The 22,280-nt window shown below is 39.4% G+C and overlaps 1 protein-coding gene across 1 annotated transcript in view; it reads left to right on the top strand.

Moving 5' to 3' along the window:
- LOC118110418 (voltage-gated potassium channel subunit beta-2) overlaps positions 1-22,280 on the top strand; it is a 29,795-nt gene that overhangs the window by 2,517 nt on the left and 4,998 nt on the right. Inside the window, exons 2-12 of the mRNA XM_035158127.2 lie at positions 2,189-2,529; positions 5,965-6,008; positions 7,641-7,678; positions 11,165-11,244; positions 13,341-13,385; positions 14,447-14,491; positions 16,425-16,468; positions 17,144-17,230; positions 19,111-19,196; positions 19,494-19,614; positions 21,092-21,186. Coding sequence (XP_035014018.2) covers positions 2,189-2,529; positions 5,965-6,008; positions 7,641-7,678; positions 11,165-11,244; positions 13,341-13,385; positions 14,447-14,491; positions 16,425-16,468; positions 17,144-17,230; positions 19,111-19,196; positions 19,494-19,614; positions 21,092-21,186 — 1,026 coding nt within the window. The remainder of the gene's footprint in view (positions 1-2,188; positions 2,530-5,964; positions 6,009-7,640; positions 7,679-11,164; positions 11,245-13,340; positions 13,386-14,446; positions 14,492-16,424; positions 16,469-17,143; positions 17,231-19,110; positions 19,197-19,493; positions 19,615-21,091; positions 21,187-22,280) is intronic.

Below are 22,280 nucleotides of genomic sequence, written 5' to 3'. Positions count from 1 at the left end.
AATTTCGATTACCATGGCAACACATCAGATACTCTAGGTTTGAGAGGAATAGTTCCTTACCAGGTCAGTGTTATTTGTAACACATTAATTGTGAGAAGTGAAAGGGCCATTTTACAGATCCTGAGATTTTGTTATCTAGCTTATTCAAACCCACATTTATCTCTTTCCCAGTGCCAGTTGATTCAAATAATAATATTATTTAAATGTTTTGGCTTCTCAAACCCTCAAAATGTCAGGTGGTGCAACCATACGAGCAAAAATGTGACTTTGAGGATAATAAGTTCACAATGAAATCCTGTGGCATTATTTTATGTTTTTCAGATAATGATAATGACTATATCAAATCCCATTAGTTTTAAAGTTTTAAGATTATAAACAAAAGTCAGGTTGGTACAACTGTAAACTATGGACTTTTATTTTGAAGTGGAGAGGTAATAACAGTTAACAATATGTTGCATCTACCAGAGGACCCAGAGTGACCTTTATGGCTACATAAAAAGGTTTGTGGATATCTCTCAAATATTGATAAAAATGGTTACAGCCAATTATTATGTAGGCTGTGACCAAGAACGGTGCTACACTGGGGCTAGGGTGGGCTAAAGCCATGTCACAAATCTATGCAGTCCCAGTCAAGCCCCCTTAGGTATTGCGTAGGCTTTTGTTTATTTTTTAATAATAAATATATAGATAATAAAGAGTACTTAAAAGTCAATAACCATACAGTGACTTTCTCCCAACTCGATCCCAGGCTGCATGCTAATGCCTCGATTACACACACGTGTGTGTGTAATGCTCTTCTTCCTTTGGCTGCACTGTGGATATTCATGGTTTTTATCTGAGGTTGTGACACTCATTCTGTAACATTGTAACCAAGGCATTGTATATAGTCAGTGGTGAAAGTTGATTGCAAAAGTGTGGTGATAACCAGTTTACCAGTATGTTAAAAGGGTGTGAGCACAGATGTCATTGTGGCTGCACTTTGGATATTCTTGATGTAACCTCAGATTTTGTGATTCCTGAAACATTACCTCAAGGCCCTTTACATATAAACCAAACAGTTCTTACAATGAGCAGCACTTGCTATCTGCTGCATGTGATGTAATGTCAAGTGTTCTATTTTTTATAGATTTACTTTTAATCTGAAAAAGTTTGTTTTCCTCCATAAGAAAACTTAAATAGTGCGTCCTCCAATGAGTCATGTTTCCATTACTGTCGATTGGAGTTGGGTGGTGTTAGTGGGTATTTTTGCAGTATTAAAGAGGCTTCACTGGAACTCAAGATGAGTTGAGTCCCCACCACACCGGCCTGACTAAAGAAATCAGGTTCTGTGTGATGAAGAAGAATGTCACAGGCGGCCAGACTTGACGGACACCTGGGTTGACATGAAAATATAGGTTAACATTTGGTGTGTATACACCAAGGGCCCGGTCACATAGATGAATGTGAAGCGAATATCGTGGGTAAAAGTTCATCCAGGTTGAACTCTAAGCAAAGACACGCTGCCACACAAGAAGCAAAGATTTTATTTGCCTTCTCGCTCTCACAGATTGGAAGTGAATGGGAGGCGCAGGTTCACCACTCAAACATTTGCGTATGTGTGACTGAGTACTTAGTGTGTAAAAGTAGAAAAATTGAAAAAGTCCAGATTTCTGAGATAGTCCATTCTACCTTAAAACATGAATTTATCAATGAAGGGAGTTTTATCTCTCCTCAGTCACCAAAGTGCTTGCTCATTGTGGGAACTGTTGGGTTTCTCTAGAAAAAGATTATAAGGTCTTGACTGTCTATGTAAAGTGCCTTGAGATAATGTAGATTGGGATGTGGCGCTAAACAGATACAATTTTATTGAATTGAATCAATCATCCCTCGGATTATGTGAGTATTAAGTCATTATCATGTGAATGTGTGCATGTTCATCTTATCATCCGCACACACATTCATCAGTCACCTATAAATTACTTAGTGTTTGTAGTTCAATAATTCAGATTGCACAGACAGAGCAGAAAGCATCAGACAGCTATGGTTATGTTACAAGCCATGATGCAAATGACAGTTTGATGGGTTGAGAAAAGTGTAAATACTGTCTGGATGATTGGACTGAGAGCAGCGTGTTTACAATATAGTCAATTGCTCTGTCACATTACTGTCGGGTTGTGACACTAGATTTTGTTTTCTCATAACCTTGTAGATGCCCAAGCCTGGGGGCAGTGGAGGGGGGCATCCTGGGAGTCGAGACAGCAGTGGGATTTGTCGAAGCAGTAGCATCAGCAGTGGAATTGGCGTGTCTGGAGGCAAGATACTGTCTCTATCATCCATGAGTGATAGCGTGCACAGTGGCCTGAGCTGTTTCTTGTCAGAGCAAGCACTGGAGCAGGAGGAAAGGCAGCAGCGCAGTCACCACTTAGCTGAGTTCCAGCGGCTAAAAGAGGTTCGTGCAGCTGCTCAGCTCAAAAACCTGGAAGATTTCCTCAGGATGAACCATGTGTCACTCAGGGACAGCATGTCTTATTCTACGGGCATGATTTACAGGTAAACCACACAAACGCGCACAAGCACACACACACACGCTCACACGCTCATATGGAAACCGCAGTTTAGTGATGATATCATTATCACTATTGCTAATGTGGTCCGAAACATTCAATCTGCAGCTAAACTTTTACAGTAGGTTAACATATCTGATGAAAAGCTGCTCCATACAGTGAGGTAGGTGCTACCAGACAAGGGGCCTCCATGATTGGCCTACAGGCAGTCCAAAAAAATGTGTTCAACATTAACAGAGAGTTTTCTCTCTTTCCATATATACGGCAACATCAGCCCCAAAGCGCATCAGCTTTAGGCCCCTACAACAGTTATGAGATAAGATAAGATGGGTCTTCAGTTCAACCATGAGGCCAGAAATCTGGGTGTAGTCTTTGATTCGGACCTGAACTTCTAAAAACATTTCAGCAATATCATTAAATCAGCTATTGGTCAAATCAGGAGTATTGCCAAAATTAGATAATTTCTCTCATTCAGTGATGCACAAACTGTTATTCATGCTTTTATCTCCAGCCATCTAGATTATTCTAAGTCATTATTTGCAGGACTGTCCCAGAAATCCATTATAAATAAGTTTATCGTTATTATTATTATAAGATAAATATATTAGTCCCACTATGGGAAAGCAGCAAAAAGGGAATAGTGAAATACAAACTCAGTAAAAGTTATAATAAGTAAAAAATACATAGAGTAGATAAATAAACATAGAGATAATTATAGAAACATGTACAATGTAAACAAAATATAAACAAGTAAAATAGTATTGCACACATGGGTTAGGGTTGAATTTATTCAGTTGAATACCTGAGTGAGATAGATAAGGTGTGTGTGGTTACTGGGAGCAGAGCTGGTTAGGCTAAGGGCAGCAGGAAGGAACGACCTGTGATACCTCTCCTCAGACACTGGGTGAACCAGTGTGTCACTGAAGGAGCTTCACAGTGCTGTAATGGTGTCCTGCAGGAATTGGAGCTGGTTCTCCATCGGAGATGATCGCTTATCATTCTTTTCTATCCTACCACCTCCACTGGGTCATGGGGGCATTCCCGGGCCAAGCTAGACCTCCTAATGAGTCTATCCAGTCTCTTCCTGTCAGCAGTTAAGATGCTGCTACCCAAGCAGACCACTCCAAAGAAAATGGCTGATGCCACCACAGAGCCATAGAAGGTCTTCAGTAGCGCCCCCTGCACTCCAAAAGACCTCCAACAGTTCTTTAGTTTTCTCTGTGTGGATCTGGAAGCAGTTCCACTGGCCCCAGTTTACTGAGTCCTATGTCACATCTCTGTACTCACTGTCTTCCTCATTTTTGGCAAAGCACAACAAATAATAGTAAAGATTATATTTTAACAATTCACCTTATTAAAAAATCTCTATGGGATCTCACATTTACACCATGTTTTTAGCCTAAATGTCCGCTGATATCTTCCGACGAGGTGCATTGACGGGCTGCGAACGCACCAACTGGTTGCTACGTCTGTGTGCTTAGCCACTTCCAGTGGACTTTTGGGCTTAAAACATGGTGTAAATTACCTCGTTCCAAGTCGAATATGAATGCCGACTCAAACACCACCCCTCCATCGGCATAGTGGTAAGTAGATAATGAGTGAATTTTCATTTTTCAACTATCCCTTTAAGCATAGAGGCATAACTTTTATTCAAGGAAATACAGTAGTTATACCTGAACCTCGCATAGTAGCCCTGCAGAAGACATGCTCCCTGTGTAAACAACAGCATAAAGGGAAAGCAGTATATCCGCTGCACACGTAGTGTGGGCCGGGCAAAAGACACAGCTCGGGCTAAACCAATTTTTTTAAGCAATAGGCAGACCATGTCTAATAAAATGCAGCAGAGCCCAGCCACATATTCAGGATTCAAAAACATTCTAAATAATTACTCTAGAGCAGTGGTCACCAACCTTTTCGAGCCCAACATCACTTTTCAATTCTGAGCATAAGCCGGGATCTACAACTCCAATATCTTCTAAAAAAAACTTAAAAACTTATGAGGGTCATATTTATTATTTTTGTAATTTCTGTTAAAGGTTCAATGTATAAGCATAAATATACACAAAGAAAGGCAGTTATGCAACTTTATCTATTCAATGCACAATATTCACATTAATATCAATTCATATTTACAGCATCTGTTCAAAACACAATATTTAGCTTCACTTCAACAATATGTTCTGCAGAGGAGCTGCTACTGCAGCACAATGTTTTTACATATAGACTTTGCCTTGAATATAGCCATTAATATAACTATTTCCTTGTATAAAAGTAGTCCTGTGTACTCAAATAAATACTATACAGTACGAAGTCATGCATCTTCTGCTTCTGCAAATATTTAACAATAAATCCCCCTTTTTTAAAACAGAAGAATGGATTCGGTCAACAGAAAAGCTGGAGTGCTTTTATTTCGAAACCCATACAGAAAGTGTTGCAACCATTTATGTTTGTGACGTAAATTCAACAGATAAACATTTAGACTCAGGTGAAAGATAATTTTCTCTGTTTATTCTGCTGTGAAACACAATGTTTATCTGTCTATGTCACAAACGTATTAGTTTCTTTTTCTTTTTTCTTCTTAAATCCATGTCACATTTCAGCAGTCTCAAACTACTTGATAATCAACAATATCATCACATCTTAACAACTGAACAGCTTTAACACTTGTAATTGTTAGAAAGTAAAACTTTAGATAACAGCCCCCAATGAACAGCATAAGTACTGTGGAGTTATGGTGTAATCTTTTGTGTTAACAGTGTAAATGCTCAGTACATACGGGCGGCTGTGGCTCATGAGGTAGAGTGGTGGCCTCTAACCACAAGGTTTGATCCCTGTCTTCCCCCTTCCTTGTGCAGAAGTCTCCTTGGGCAAGATACTGAACCCCAAATTACCCCTGGCGACTGTGTATGGATGTGTGATGTGTGATAGAGAAAGTGCTGCAAATAGATGCACAATTCCATATGTGTGGAGGAATAAGGGGGGACATATCTGGATCTTACAAAAAACCTATGCAGTTTTTTTGTATCTGCAGGGGACCTATTCAATGAGACCTGGTCCCCGCCAAGCAGCCCCCCTGCACTGGGCTGTTTCCTGAGACACTCTGGAATTAAACAGCCATCGTTACTCTAATTTGTAAATCTCTATGTAAAACTGTAACATTCCCTGTGAACAAGGAGTATTGCAAAGAGTATGGAGGAGGCGGATTCTTTCATTTAATCTAACTACACTTGGCTGAGCTGCTTAGTAGGAGACAGTGGGCAAAGCAATAGAGCCATTTACTGTGAAAACCAACAGCAGAAATTGTAATATGGCTGCCAATGCCCATGACTGATATTTATAGTAGAATATATTGATAATGTGATATATAATCTTCAATTAGCTGTTGCAGGGCTCACTGGTCTGTGACTTTTTTTGTCTGCAGAAATCTGGGCAAATCTGGGTTGAGGGTGTCCTGTCTTGGATTAGGTGAGTGTGGCATATACATTCAAGTGCATCGACAAGGTCACGAGTCTAATTTCTAATGCTCTTCAGTCTGCAAGTGATCACTTTTGAGCTATTATGTGTACACTATGGGTGTTCTACTTTTCTCGATTTTGCACAGCTGTTTTGAGATATCTTAAGACCATGGCAACACAAAAAGACACTTTCCAAGTAGAAGGTCTTTCCTAAGATGGCACACTTTTCTGCTGACAAACCCAAATACACAAGTATAACTGAAAATAAAAATCATTCTCTCTAAGTAATCAACATATCTATCCTGGGAATTTGTTTTGACCTGCTACTCTCGTACACCCTGGTCTGTCTCACTGCTCTCATTAGCACTGGTTTGTCTGACTGCTCTCATTAGCACTGGTTTGTCTGACTGCTCTCATTAGCACTGGTTTGTCTCACTGCTCTCATTAGCACTGGTTTGTCTCACTGCTCTCATTAGCACTGGTCTGTCTCACTGCTCTCGTCCGTCTTTCATCGTTTAGCACTGGTCTGTCTCACTGCCCGGCATAGCACTGGTCTGTCTCACTGCTCGCACCCTGGTCTGTCTCACTGCTTCGTGCACCTGGTCTGTCTCAGCTCACACCCTGGTCTGTCTCACTGCTCACGTGCACCCTGGTCTGTCTCACTGCTCTCGTGCACCCTGGTCTGTCTCACTGCTCACGTGCACCCTGGTCTGTCTCACTGCTCTCGTTCACCCTGGTCTGTCTCACTGCTCTCGTGCACCCTGGTCTGTCTCACTGCTCTCGTGCACCCTGGTCTGTCTCACTGCTCTCGTACACCCTGGTCTGTCTCACTGCTCTCGTACACCTGGTCTGTCTCACTGCCTGCACCTGGTGTGCTCCTGCTCGTGCACCTGGTCTGTCTCATTTATGCTGTACTGCTCACGTACACCCTGGTCTGTCTCACTGCTCTCGTACACCTGGTTGTCCTGCTCTCGCACCTGGTCTGTCTCACTGCTCCGACGGTCTGTCTCACTGCCTCACACCTGGTTTCCCTGGTCTGTCTCCCGTTCTCCTGCCCACCCTGGTCTGTCTCACTGCTCTCGTGCACCCTGGTCTGTCTCACTGCTCTCATATGTTCTGGTCTGTCTCACTGCTCTCAGATGTACTGGTCTGTCCCACTGCTCTTATAAGCCCTGGTGTGTCTCACTGCAGACTGTCGGGTCGGGTGGATAGGGTCATAAAAATTAACATTTCAGATTAAAAGCGTATGGGTGGGTGAAATAGGCCAATTGGATGAGTGCAAGTGCTTATTCAGCGCAGCCAAGGGGCATTATCAAGGCGTAGAGCGGTCGTCAACCAACCAGCAGGTAGGCAGTTCGATCCCAGTCTTCCCCATTTACCATTCGTACTGTTGAGATTCTCTTAGTTATAGAAAATAATTCCTTTGGGTGGGAGATGGGTGAATGAGTCACATGCAGATTAAGATAACGTCAGAGCTGATCCGCGCATCTCTACTGTGCACATTCTCAAATGTTGATTTACAAACTGACAATTCTCAGATTTGTTGTAATTCAATCCAATATCATTTTGTGCCGAATATTTTATTTGACATTTTCTGTCCTCCAGACACACAAACACAATGTCATCATTTCATTTTGTGCAGGCACGTGGGTTACCTTTGGAGGACAGATAACAAATGAGGTAGGGGAATACACCTAACCGCTACAGTGTTTTATAATCATGGTTTATGTTTGACAGGGTGTAACAAATGTAACAGTTTCACCATGTAGAGTGCATGGATTCCATGTGTGTGTGTCGTTACTGAGGAGGGAAGTGTTTTGATTGTTAGGAGGCAGAGTTGCAATGAATAGGAAAAGGCAGATATGAGATTTATCCACTTGTGTTTGATTCTGAAGGGAAATTTGAAACTTGCCTGATTTCTAACACGTGGCAGGCGCAAAAATGAAAAAAACTAAAAAACAAATATCTCCAGGTGAAAAGGCGATGCCATACACGTAGTAGACACTGACAAATGTTTCAAGAGAGCTTGTAATGATAAGAGCTGTGTGTTGTAAAGAAAATCACGTGATCTCCACAGCGCTCCACCTCTTGCCTGAATAATGCGGAGGATATGATGCTGTTGTGAATGTGCCTGTGCAGAGAACCTCCCGCTGCATTGTGCATTTGTGAAAGGCAAACTGTAGGAAGAGTCCGTAGCCAATTCTCCCATCTGAAAAGGGCTGTAGTGTTTTATTATGGGGGCTTGGAAAGGAGAACAAGTCATTCCAAGTCGAGAGGCCAAGGATTCTTTTGTTTTTATTTGATTTTCTCACATCATAAGTAATCATTCAATCATCACTCAAATCTGAGTCCAAGACATTTTTGCTTGAGAAAGTCGGTAGTGACAGTAGTGACACTGTATTTAGACAGTTAAATACAGTGGAAACCGCTTATAGTGATTACAGATATAGTGATCACCCGTTTATATGGATCAAATGCTTGGGACAAAATCATTCCTGTAGAAATGCTGTTAAATTGATCATTTAAGGGTCTTTTCATACATGTTTGGGCCTTAAAAAAGTTATTTTTTACAGTTTTTAGGGGCTCTGTCATTTAATAATTACTGTAATTTACTGTGTGTGTGTGTGTGTGTGTGTGTGTGTGTGTGTGTGTGTGTGTGTGTGTGTGTGTGTGTGTGTGTGTGTGACACCGTTACCTCAAGTTCTGGGACTATCATATGGAAGCTATGCAATTCAGTTATAGTAATCAACCACTTATAGTGCTTAATTTGGCCTGGGACATACGTGATCACTATAAGCTGTAAATACAATAACAAGCAATATTAATTATATAACTACATTCCCACAAAAACAAAGGATGGATTTTGTGAGAAATAAATCTGCTATTTAGTGTAGCTTGGTGATACTGTGGCTGTGAGTCTGTTAGCTTGCTGACATTAGCATTTAGCTTAAAGCATTGCTTAAATTCCTACAAAACCAGGCCAAAGACTTTTGGTATGTTATCATCCTTCTAACCTTAACTCTACTCATTCTACAGTTTTTCAGTTTATGCAAAAAATAAAAAATAAAAATAAAAATAAAAATAATGATGATTATTATAAATTTTATTTGTATAGCACCTTTCATACAAGAAATGCAGCTCAAAGTGCTTTACATACAATATAGATGAAAATAAAAACAGTTCAAATGTTATTCAAAATAAGAAGAGAAGACATAAGAACATGGTACAATTACATTTAAAAGAAAAGGAAAGAAAAAAGAAAAAGGAGTAAAATTAATTTAAAAAAATGATCAGATATCAAATTAATTACTAATCAAATCACAAAACAAATCACACTGAGCTGTACTTGTTGTTATAGATAACAATGAAGGATGTCATAGCTGCTGCCAGTATTGCCGGCAGCAGCCAGTTTATGTCTATGTTTCCAAAGACATAACTAGCGACTGTCTCTTAATTTTACCGTCCCATCAGATGAGCAGTCCTGTCCATACAGAGGTTCTAGTTGCATGTTGTAATAAAATTAAGTTCCTTGTAGGAGGCACCTGTAAATTATTACTGTGAGCCCCTCGCTTATGTCTCGGCTTAGACATAGTACAGATACTGTAACAGCCTCAGTGATGGTGGACCAGTACATATAGCAATATAGTTTAGGCCCTGATTTGGCCTACATCCCACATTCGGCCCACATGCCGCATGGAAGGATGGCACTTTGGTGGTCCGCTCCTGTTTGCCAGATCTGGGACACAAGTAAGCCATAGCAGTACCACATGTCATTATACCTTTCCTAGATTGCTGCTGGTTTGCCAAAAGGAACCCACATTTGTTTTGGGATATTTGGACCATATTTGCTATTTTGTAAGTGGGCAACTTTAGGCTCACATCTATTTAGTTTGGGCCACAAGTAGACCAGAAGTGCTGCATTGTTGCCTGAAGTGGCTCACATCTGTATGCTATATGGGTGGACGCACAGTGGAGGAAGCCTTTGTGAGTAGAGTAGAATTATTTGCAAAAAACATGGCAGCCTCTGTAGAGAGGACCCGCTAAATATAGTATTTAAGTATTTAAATACAAAGGACCTATTCTAGGGTAAAGAAAACAATAAATCGTATGATTGAGATAATTACACACTAGTGAAAACCTCACTCAGATTATTTTATTTTCAATTTCTGCTAATAGATCCCTTTCACCTAAACCTTACACACTGGACCTTGTCCATTTAGACTTTGAGGAAAACGCTGTCAAAATATTGGATTGTTTTCACTATTATGGGATTTGAATTGATCAGTGTCCTCTTTTCCAATTTATGTTTACTGCTTTAGCTGAGAAACTCTGGATCCATACAGTGCTGGAGGATGCACAGAAAACCTATTTGAGTTCTTTGTTTCAGCTGTGCCTCCACTAACAATCAGCTGAATTTTGAGCATGTATATAATTGTATTCCTAAACACCCCCGACCTTTGCTGTTGCCTGTGCGTGTGGATGTAGAGAGACTGAGGGAGCAGGCAGGGCAGGGTAATGTCCCTTTTTGTACAAGCAAAACTCAGTCCTCTGCAAATTTTTGTGGGCCAATGCAAAATATCACATTCTAAATATGCACATTGTGTAGATTTGTGGAAAACCGTATATGTGTGATTATACAAACTTAAGATAAATATGAAATATAAGTGTATGGGGCCAATATTGTAGCAATATGTTTATTGGGAGTTATTAGGAGTTGTGCATGATCAGATTTGTTAATCTGTAAATCTGTATAAGATTTGCAAATGTATTGAGATTTGTACATCTATTGACAAATCTGCAAATGCGTGCATAGATCTGTGAATATGTACTGAAGCAGCTCAGTTCAAGTTAATTCATCAATGACCTATACCACACATATGAATCAATTAGGACAAAGAGATATGGTCATCAATTCAGACATCTAAAAGACATTTTATTCATTAATCATTGAAAATTCTGTAGCTTATTTCATGGCAGTTCAAACAGAAGTTTCACTCAATAAAAGATTGACCTTGTGAATATGAGCAAAATGGAAGCATAACCAAAAATAAGGAATAAGCATCTGGGGACTTAAAAACTTTACAATCTGAGAAAGTGGGTGTCAGAGGGAGAGAAAATACAATAGTTTGATTGCTCTTCTTTATCATGTCATATTTGCTGTTGAAGGTGGCAGAGGAACTGATGACTTTGGCATATGAGAATGGAATCAATCTGTTTGACACAGCTGAAGTGTACAATGCTGGAAAGTAAGTATGACTCCATTTAACCTAATAACTTTTCTTTAGGCTACATTATCTGTCTTAGTTTTAATGCATGAACCCCACTCCACTCAAGATGATGGTAGTAGAGCACATGATGCTTTATACAAACAGCTAAAAATGCTAAAGAATAATAATTATTGCACATCCTCAGTTTAGCTTCAGTATCAATCAATCAAATTTTATTTGTATAGCTCATATTCAAAAATTACAATTAGTCTCATAGGACTTAACAAGGTGTGACATCATCTGTCCTTAACCCTCAACAAGAAACAACAGTTATAAAGATACTTCAATCAGGAAAGACTTTGATTCAACGTTTTAACATTTATTGATATGCCCACAAGAAGTGATGTGAATGCTATAGTCTTTGGCTATGTGATGTCATCAGGATTAAGAGGTGGTGGAGCATGTAGTACATGAATTCCCCCCCAAAAAAGAGAAAAGGGGAAGAAAGTAAAGATGGTGGATGACTTTGACAGAGAAGTGAAATTGATTAATGATTCTTACCTTGTAAATGTAGTATTCTAGGTTATGACAGAATGAATAATACCTTAGTACGAATAGACGATGATTAGAACCTTTAGCGAATATACGTATTTATCAGATAAATGTATTGCAGTGATATGGCTCTTGTTAGAAAGCAGCTGCAGGCCAAGGGATAAAGAAGACATACGGGATAAAGGTTTGGGAAACCAAATGAAGTAGAGATCATAATTGAAGAAACTGAGGTGAGCAGAGAACCATATAAAGGTGTTTGCAAACAGAATAGGTGATATATGTTCTAAAATGTAGAACACAACAAAAGGTCAGCAAAGACCAAACTAAAATAAAAGGTCATTCGACCGAATGAAAATTAAGGTCCAAGACCAAATAATATAAAATGCTAACAGAAATTATAAAAATGGTACAAGCAACAGAAATTAAGTCAGTTTGACGAACATAAATTAAGGTCCTTAAGACCGAAAGTAAAATAAAATGCATGTTGGATGGGGGGCCAAATGTAGAAAAAAGTAAAAGGTCAGCAAGGACCAATCTCCAAATAATATAAAAATGCCAACAGAAATTATAAAATGGTACAGCAACCGCAACAGAAATTAAGTCAGTTTGACGAAAATAAATTAAGGTCCTTAGGGTCCTCCGAAAGTAAAATACCATGTGCAACACATACGTCGCAAAGACTGAATGGGGTCCGAAGACCATGCGAGCTAAATAAACTGCTGGCTCACGGAGCCAAGAAGGAACCGGTGTGAAGCTGGCACAATGCCACGATGTGGAAGCTGATCGATGAGGAAATCAGCCTCGTCTGTGGGAAATTCGTCATGTTCGCTCGCCAAAGGCTCCTGCATTGACCACCAGAAGGATTGAAGCGATCTCCCCTGGAATCTGGGTCCGAACCTCTTAGGGATAATCATTGTGAGAGTCCGACATCGAGATGAAAAACAATGTGAAAATAAGAAAGATGAGAAAAAGATTGCCTTATGTGCGTCGCTGAATGACGGCTGACTGTGGAAGAGATGAGAAGGTGTTTAAAGTTTGACAGCAGTCGCATTATTGGCTGGAAGAGACTGTGGCAGAATCTGATTGGCCATTTAGAAACGCCCATAATCAGCTGATCAATGCTGTTCAAGACAGGAAATCATTCAAACAGTGAAGGGTTGTAGATTCATGCAACACTTCCATTTAAAAAATTATGCCAAATCTGGTCAGAATCTCTGGATTTATCCTGTGCTTGCAAAGAGATTTATCTATGAGACTATCTCCTTACTCAGCTACATATGTTATATGTAAAGGAAATAAGCCCCCTGCTATCACGGTGCATGGACAATATGGACCCATGGACATACCAGCTTGCTTCTCCGTCTGGTTTACCAATAAAACACCCAAGCTGTCGTGGAATCAGTTGATCGTTTGATCTCCACCGTCTTTCATCTTGTGGACGAACCTATGTAGCCCCTCTGCCTCCAAGGCCTGGCCTTTGTGTATTATGTGAAATCAGTTGGATGATGAAGAATTTTGTTGAGTTTAATTAAACTGCTCATTTTTCTCTCTCTCTCTCTCTCTCTGCTAATCTCCTTTCCCAGGGCTGAGGTTGTCTTGGGAAATATCATAAAGAAGAAAGGATGGAGGTAGACTTTTCAGATTGTGTCTTGTTTTTGTACACTTGTAATCTATTATTTGATCTGTGATGTAATATGATAATATTGACGTGACTTTTTATACTTAAATAATATTTATTACATTTGTCATCTGCACCGTCAAGTGCTGTCAGACTGTCACATTTATATATATATATATATATATATGCAAAGCAGACAAACAAGTGACTGAGAGATCACTTAGGTAAAGATCTACTAGAAGAAGTAAAGAGGCAGAAGCGAAAAGTGAAAACTGGTTTGCAGATTGGTCATAAAGAGTTGTGGGTTAGGTGTAGTGGACCAAATACAGTACTTACAGAGTCTGAGCACAAGTTTCTGTCTCAGTCTTCATCTGTCAAGATCCTCATCACTGTCCTCCTATCATTATTAACTGCATTCTTAAATACTTCAAGAAGCATGGATGGATGAATGGTCACATTTTTTTATATTCCTCTTCTGTCTTTTTGTTGTTTTTGTTTTTTTTAATATATATTTTTAAGCACAGATGAGAAGGGTCTGTAACTTGAACTGGACAGAGCGATCAGATGTAAGTGTGGAAACTAGAGGCATATATTAACACCAGGTGTAAACGTTATCGAGTTAAAATCAGATCTAGATACGATCTGGATTTGAGACCCATTTTAATGCCACATATAAATAAGGTATAGACTTAAAAACCATTGCCAAAAGGCAAACTGGGATGTTTTAGGGTGACTGTATGTGAAAATTATAAATCAGGTTAGGAGACCATGAGTCAGCCTCTCGTCCTAAAGTATAAAGAACAATTCAACTGTGTTCTTGCCTAAAGCTAAGATTTTCACTAGTTTGTGTTTTGATATAGGTTGTTCGCTTTAATATACATGGTATGTATTTGTCAACAGAAATAAAATGAGGCAATGTTGAATCTTCTATTAGATTTTATTTTTTTCTGCTGGATTAAGCAATGTGCTTGATAATATAATAAGTTTTTTGTTGCTGATAGATGTTTCAAGGTGTGAGTCTGAAAACTCCAACAATTTGATTTCTGTGTATATCTATGTTGTCACATACAGGCGTTCCAGTTTGGTCATCACCACCAAAATATTCTGGGGAGGAAAGTATGTATTATCTTTTTTTCTCCTTCTATCTCTCTCTCTCTCTCTCTCTCTCGAAAGGCACCCTGTCATGTCTCCAACACAACAAATTCTGTCAGGTATAATTTAACTAGTAGTAATGACTTGGTATGGGAGCTTTTTAATTTACTTTACCATTCATCTGGGGAAACCATAAAGCCACTCTGGTTAGGTGACTGTAACAGTAGGAGCTACATGGGGTCACCATGCACTAGGTCCTATGAGCAGGCTCACTACAGCAGCTAATGGGACTTCCATGGTGGAAGCCACACTTCCTATTCACAGGGCTTCACCTCCATTATGGCTCTTTGCTTGTGTTGGGCCATGGTTTTTTTGTGAAACCACACTTCGGCCTACATGTGCCGTCAAAGCCTGAAGCAGCATGTCCCTCCAGGACTCAGTCTCCCAGGGGCCATCAAAAACCAGAGCAAGGAACTCAGTCTCCCAGAGGGCATCAACTTCACACAGAGGTGTGAAAACCCCCCCAGGGACACAGGTTTCAACTCCCATTGGTCACTCTGGACCCATGACCTGTGAGGTCACCGGGTCAATATAAGGCCTGTTCTCCCCCTCTTCTGCCCTCTTCCTACAATCCTTCTACAGGAGGGAAGGCTGTCGAGCCTCTTCTCCAGCTCACATCTTCTCTTCCCATCCAACTCTTCGAGAGGAGCACCAAGGTGCAGCTTCCAGCTCATCTCACCAAGGAAACCTCTTCGCACTCCAAGCTCTACCAACGTCCTAGCAGCGATGCGATGTCCTGCAGGAAAACTTCAACCAGCAACTGAGCTACACCGCTCAACAGAATCACCAAGGCAAGAGCCACAACCAGCCAGAAGACTTCACAGAACTTCGAACTGCACAGCAACTTCCTTTTTCCCCTTTCCATGGACGGGTAACACAACTGGGCTTAATAATTATACTAGGCTAAGCAAGACTGTTTATTCGATTCTGTATGATGTTTGATTTGTGTTGTGATATTGTGGTTACAAGTTGTTGAGAAAGTTAATGCTAGTTATGCTCTTCAGTCCTTCCTTGCATACAAGTAGCAACCTTCTCTAATTTGGCACACACACAGACACACGCATAACTCTTCACCTCATTATCTCTACAGGTCGTAAACATTCCAATAGGGGGGGAGGGTGTTATATTCAATTGGCCAGCCGCCATTTTGAAAGCACGCTGACTCACACAGACACACACACATACCTATCTTTGTTTATCAATTAGACCGTTAGTAATTTGTGTTTTTATACTTTATTATATTCATAATAAATGTTTTTCTTTCACAAATGTTTTTTCATTAATGTTGCATAAGTGAATTTTGCCAACCTCTACACTGTCAAGAACTCCATATCCTTCAACTTAGCTAACTATCTATATGGTAATTTTGGTTATAGTTATTAATTTAATTGTTAATCAGAGTTCCAAATTTGTAGTTAGAACCTTTATGAGACTTAATCAATAAATTGGCTATCTTTTCCCTTCCTTTGAAGGGTGGTGCCCCGAGGTAACTTTAATCAATTAAAGTTATTATTTAATATTAATAATAACATATTAATATTTAATATTTTTATTTTGATAACCAAATTTATTGAATGCCGAAAGGCACACCATTTCATGGTATCACGTTTGATGCATTATGGCACAACACTTGAGTGAGGATAGGGTTTTACTTTCTGTAACTTGTAACTATAGTCCCCTCGAAGTAATTGCAACAGTAACTCAAATTCCTTTGTTGGTGTGGTTCAAGATCAAAACATGAAAATTAGTCTGAAATTTTGAATTTCAGCTTTTACGTCCTGGTAAGAACCAAACCACTCTGTAACATAAGAGGAGCTCGACACAGAGCTTTCAGATTAAGGACTTTTTTTATTTCTGCACATAATGAAGTTCACTCAATCTCAATTTTTTTTTTCAGAGCAGAAATGGAGAGAGGTTTGTCCAGAAAACACATTATTGAAGGTAAGATTTTTGCCATTGTGAATAAATGTTAAACCTTCTGTTAAGTCTTGATTTTGTTCGGACCCCAAAGCAGAGACTGATACAGGTGAGTAGATAAATAAAGAGTTTATTGCTCAACAAAAAGCAACAAAGAGCAGGCAGTGGAGGCAGAGAGCAGGCTGGCTGCTAGAATCCCAGGGACGGCACGCGTGCTGAACACATGGAAGAAAAACTCTGCACTGTAGACACAATGTAGGCGAACAGCAAGGCACACAGGATTACCTGAGTACACTGAGAACAAACACTGGTGAGCTTCTTCAAGAAAACAGAAAACCACAGAAAATTCACAAGGAACAGTGTGAAGACCAGGCTTTATGGACAGGTTGATGAGCTGAGTGGAAGCAGGTGTGCCTTGTCTGCTGCAGGAGAAGCCAGCCACGCCCCCTGCCACACACATGCCCTGCAGGAGAAAGAACAGAAAGGGGAGAGAGAGAGAGAGAGAGAGAGAGAGAGAGAGAGAGAGAGAGAGAGAGAACACACAAAAACCAACAAGAACTAAAACACAGAATCATCACACCTTCATTTTGTCATTACAACAAACAAGCAAGATCTAGTTGTTTTTAGCTGCATGTAACCCAAAAGACTACATAACATCAGAATGTTTATATATTGTACATACATATCTTCATGAAACAGGTCTAAGAGCATCGCTAGAGAGACTTCAATTGGAGTACATAGATGTGATCTTTGCCAATCGACCAGATCCTAACACACCTATAGAAGGTGGGTGATTTTCTCTTCCAGTCTTGTGTCTTTGCTTTCTATGGTGCTGAAATTACTGAGATTTATTAACCCAAGTTTATCTCGCCTCTTTTACATTCTTTTGAAATACTGGTTTAGTCTATGATGAAACTGTGGATTACTGTGGATGGTTCTGTAGGGCTGGTGCACAATAGAGGATAATGGGGCTGATCTTTGACTGGATTCGCCCCTTCTGACAATCTCAAGGGTGTTCTCGATCAGAAGCCAGTCGGTGCAGATAATCTGGCCAAATAATCCTTAAGTGTGAGAGGTTTACATGATAATCAGAGTTTCCCCGATCTCAAATCGTAAATATCCAACATGTTGGATTTTTACGATAATCGGCTAGCTGTGTCTAAAAACAAAAATACATTTCCAACTCACCTCTGCGAAATCCATATGCCAATTCTGCCTTCTCAGCGACGATTTCATCCGTAGTTTTTTTTTTGTTTTACATTGTAAAATAGAATAACAAGCAAGCTGCAAGCTGACAACGTCAATCCTCCATGTTTGTTTTTCTTCTGAAGTCACGTGTGATCACACAAGTTTCCATGAGATCTCAAGTCTCTGTAATTGCCACTGTGAAATTGTTCCCTACAAACGACAAGTGTGTGTCTTGTGTTCTGGCCAAATCGTCTAGTGTTTGCATTCTGTAAGATTAAAAATTGATTAAATCTTTCATAATGTCTGTGGTTTCCCATGTTTTTAAATTCAGTTAAGAGTTGAAAACCGTCTAGTGTGCACCAGGCCTAAGTGTTCCTTAACGTTCGCCTGAACTGCCAAATTTAGTACATAAAATGTCCCATCCGGTTAAAGTAAATGGTCTGTATTTAAATAGTGCTTTTGAAGTCATAATGACCACTCAAAGCCATTAAAGAACAGTTTTGCTATTCACCCATTCACATACACATTCATACAGTGCATCTATGCACCAAATTGCATTGGGGGCAATTTGCCCAAGAACACTTTGACAAAAACCCACATGTATGTGTCAATAGCTGATGTTATAAAAATCTGGCTGCAACATTAGCTCAAATCTGAATGGAACAATAATGTTTTTTACCATTAAATTTGGTATTTGTCAATTTTCCCTCTTCTAGCAGGTGCACCTTGGTGGTGAAGTGAAATAAAACAGCCAATCAAGTTTAATTACAAAATGGTTTCACATAATCTGTATTTTGTTCACGTTCTTTTGTTTTTGAGACAACAAAACAAGATATATCAGGAAACCAAAGTACACATAATCAAATTAAATACACATATACTGGTGTCCCATCATAGTCACATGAAAGTCTGCCTAGCAGGTGGTATACAGTATAACTTAGCATTTTGTCTTTCAACCAAAGAAATAACACCAAAAATACACACTTTTAGATCCATTATTTCAAATCCAAGAAATGTCTCTGTGTCTATTCAGGCAAATGGCAGAACATGAGAGTGTCAGGGGAAAAAATGATTATCTTCTATTGAGTTTTGGTTTATCTGATCTGTTTGTATTAAATAAATATTCCACAGACTTGGCATCTAGCTGAAAACCAAACCAAAATCCTCTTCAGAGCTAATTACTCTGACTCTGTTTAATCAAATTTGATTTAATTGATGAACCCCGTATTGCCCCTCATAGAAAAACATTGCTGCACATAGATGCACTATGTGTGTGAGTGAATGGGTGAATGGCAATAAACTGTACTGTAAAGCACTTAGAGTGGTCATCAAGACTGTGCTATATAAATACAGAGAATTATTAACCATTTAATATTCATAGTCTTCTCAATACTCCCAACCCTAACCCCCCATTTATTTCAAACTCACTGATAATGTCACCAATTAAATGACTCAGCTAATTTGGGTTGTTTTGGTAGAGACGGTGAGGGCAATGACCCATGTGATTAACCACGGGATGGCCATGTACTGGGGTACATCAAGATGGACGTCTATGGAGATCATGGTGAGTTCAAACCTATATCACAACATGTTGTACAAGATTATATCAGCATCAGATGTCCATGTTTTCTTCGAGATTCACTATCTGAATTGGTACAATGTGCAAAGTATGTAGTGATGCCAGTGCTTATGTTCGGGTCCACCGCGTTTTAAATCTCATATTACCCTTTGATCTTTTAGAGACTGGTGTTGGTGAACCTTGGGTTTGGGTGGGTTTTTCATTGGTCCATTTTCGATGAGGTTAAAAAATTTTGAACGTAGAGGAACTGTATGGAGTAATTGTTCCCTGTGCTTGCTGTAGGAGGCGTACTCTGTGGCAAGACAATTCAATCAGATCCCACCCATTTGCGAACAGGCAGAGTATCACATGTTCCAGAGGGAGAAGGTTGAAATTCAACTTCCTGAACTCTACCACAAGATAGGTAAGCAGCTGCCATGGTCTGTGAGGAAATGTATTGTTATAGTTACAATAATGAACAACTCACTCCTCATCAGTATGTGAAGCTCAAAATATTTATTATTATTATTATTATTATTATCAATAATAATAATAAACATACATTGTTTTTATTGCACCTTTCATACACGAAATCCAGCTCAAGGTGCTTTACATAGAATATAGATGTTAAAATTACATTTAAAAGAAAAGCTAATAAAATTACATGAAAAAATGCATAAAAACTGAAAAAATTCAATGCTAAAAAATAAGAGACCAGGAGTGTGGGCAAATTGAATTGATGGGCTGCCATTCCATGTTGGATGTTCTTTATAAGATTGCCTGTCTGATTTAAGAAGCTGGATATCTGTTAATTTCCTCCAACATGTCTAATCTAATAAAACTGTTAATGGGCCTCAGCACATCCCCAGACAAATACTGCCACATACTGGTTTGTCTGTCACATTACATAAAGCCTTTTGCAGGGACTTTTTGTGTCCTCCTCAGTAGCCATTTGAGTTTTGAGCAACATGTCACAAAGCGTGTCCTATTATTATCACCTCAAAATATTGTAAAAAAAATAAGACCCATTCTAAATTGTAGAGATGCAGAACGTTTGTCATGCTTTTATCTGCGATTACTGCAAATAGTCTATTTTTGTGCCTTTACCATAAAAACCTTGAAATGACTACAGACTGTTCAGAGTTCTGCTTGGTGCTCGACTTATAACTGTAACCTAAGCTGTTTTCAGACATGACCTCTGGTGGATGTCCGGAGGATTGGGTCCGGACTTTAAGCAGCTAGGAGGATGTTTTTTTGTGTACAGCTCTTCGATACCGGCGTCAGTAAAAACTGACTTGGCATCTTCGTCTGTGTCTTCTACATGGGTCCACTTTTCATAAGCAGAGATATTTGTTTTCTTTCAGTTTTTCTTTTTTCTTTTTGCTTCTGTCGTGTGTTAGAAACATCACAGACACACCTTCTCGCTTACAATAAATCCCGCCGAGGATCTCCTGCTGTGTTGTCACATCGGCTTCTCACATTCTGCAGACTTTTTATGAGGGGAAAGTACAGAGATGTGATCTCTGTACTTTTGTTAATCACCTTCAAGGATCTTCATGACTTGGTTCCTGATTATTAGTATTTCACACCTTTTTTATCCCAGGCCTTCTCACTGTTCCAGAGACCAAGTTAGAAACTAAAGGGGGCAGAGTCTTTGCAGTCAGGGCCCTGGAGTTTTGGAACTACATTGCCTGAGGAATTTTGGTCTGAGTCAGTATCATCTTTTAAATCACCTCTGAAAATGCCCTTCTACCAGAAGGAATTTCCTGGTTTCATCCAAGCTGTATGTTTATTTCTAATGTTTAACTGTGTATTGTATTGATTTGTTATCTTTCTTATAGTGAAGCACTTTGTGTTTTTTATAAATAAAGTTTACTATTACAAGTTTTGTGTATGTGCAGGCATCGGCGCTATGACATGGTCTCCACTTGCTTGTGGGATCGTCTCAGGGAAGTATAAGCATGGGATCCCCCCTTGTTCACGTGCCTCGCTTAAGGTAACACACTTTTTCACTGCCTCTGTCATAATGTGGCATTTATCCTGTCTCTGTTTCACCTGAGTGAACCTCAGCTTCATTCTCTTCCTGTGTTGAACATACTCAAATACACATCAAGGCAAACATCCCAGTAGTAGTAATAATATTATAATAATAATAATAATAATAAAGGGCCTGTTGTGTTATTTGTTTAGGTGTGAAAATGTTTTCCACCTCACAGTCCACAAAATCTCCTTGTTACTCTGGATAGTCCACATACTGTGTTTTCACTGGAGCAATTTTGTATTGAACTAATTAGGGTTTAGGAAGATACTACTTTACTCATTTTAAGTGTGTACTTACAGAAAGTACCATCTGAATACTTCTTAGGCCATTTCACAAAGATCGGTTGGTAAGTGAAATGATAAAATACATTTTCTGATTATAATTTGTGTCTCCTGAAGAAGAGAAACAAGGTACAACACATTAAGTGTGTAATATACAGGAGAATATCATACTCCTTTATGGGATGTCTGAAGATCTCTACTGAAACATTTAAGGTCAGGAGTGTTATATCTTAAGTGTTGAACCAGCCAACGGGCTCTGTCATACTAGTTGTTGTAATTTAAATAGTAATAATGATACTTATAGATAATAACTGCGCAGGAGAGAAAACACCAAGTTAGTGACATGTAGTAATGTGATAAAAATACATGGGGGGCCAGAGTTAGAGAGACAGAGAGAGGGAGAGAGAGAGGTGCTTAGTGCATGATGGGAGTTCCCCCAGCAGTCTACGCCTATAGCAGCATACCTAAGGGATGGTTCAGGACTCACCTGACTCACTAACAATAAGCCTAATCAAAAAGGAACGTTTTAAGTTTAACCTTAAATGTAGAGATAGTGTCTGTCTCCTGAACCCAGAGTGGGAGCTGAAGGCTCTACTATGGAATGGGAGCTGGAATTCAGCTCCCATTCTACTCTAACAGACTCTGGGAACCAAATGGTCTGTATTTTTATTTTTATTTTTAACACTTTTCTAGTCCTGATGACCACTCTAAATAAAGGGAAAAGTATCTATCCCAGTACAGAACCTTGTGGAACTCCATGACTAACGT

Source organism: Hippoglossus stenolepis, chromosome 6, assembly GCF_022539355.2.
Source record: "Hippoglossus stenolepis isolate QCI-W04-F060 chromosome 6, HSTE1.2, whole genome shotgun sequence".
In the NCBI taxonomy this organism is placed as follows: Eukaryota; Metazoa; Chordata; class Actinopteri; order Pleuronectiformes; family Pleuronectidae; genus Hippoglossus; species Hippoglossus stenolepis.
The sequence above is the reverse complement of the archived record's forward strand: the minus strand, read 5'-3'. Positions and strand labels throughout refer to the sequence as shown.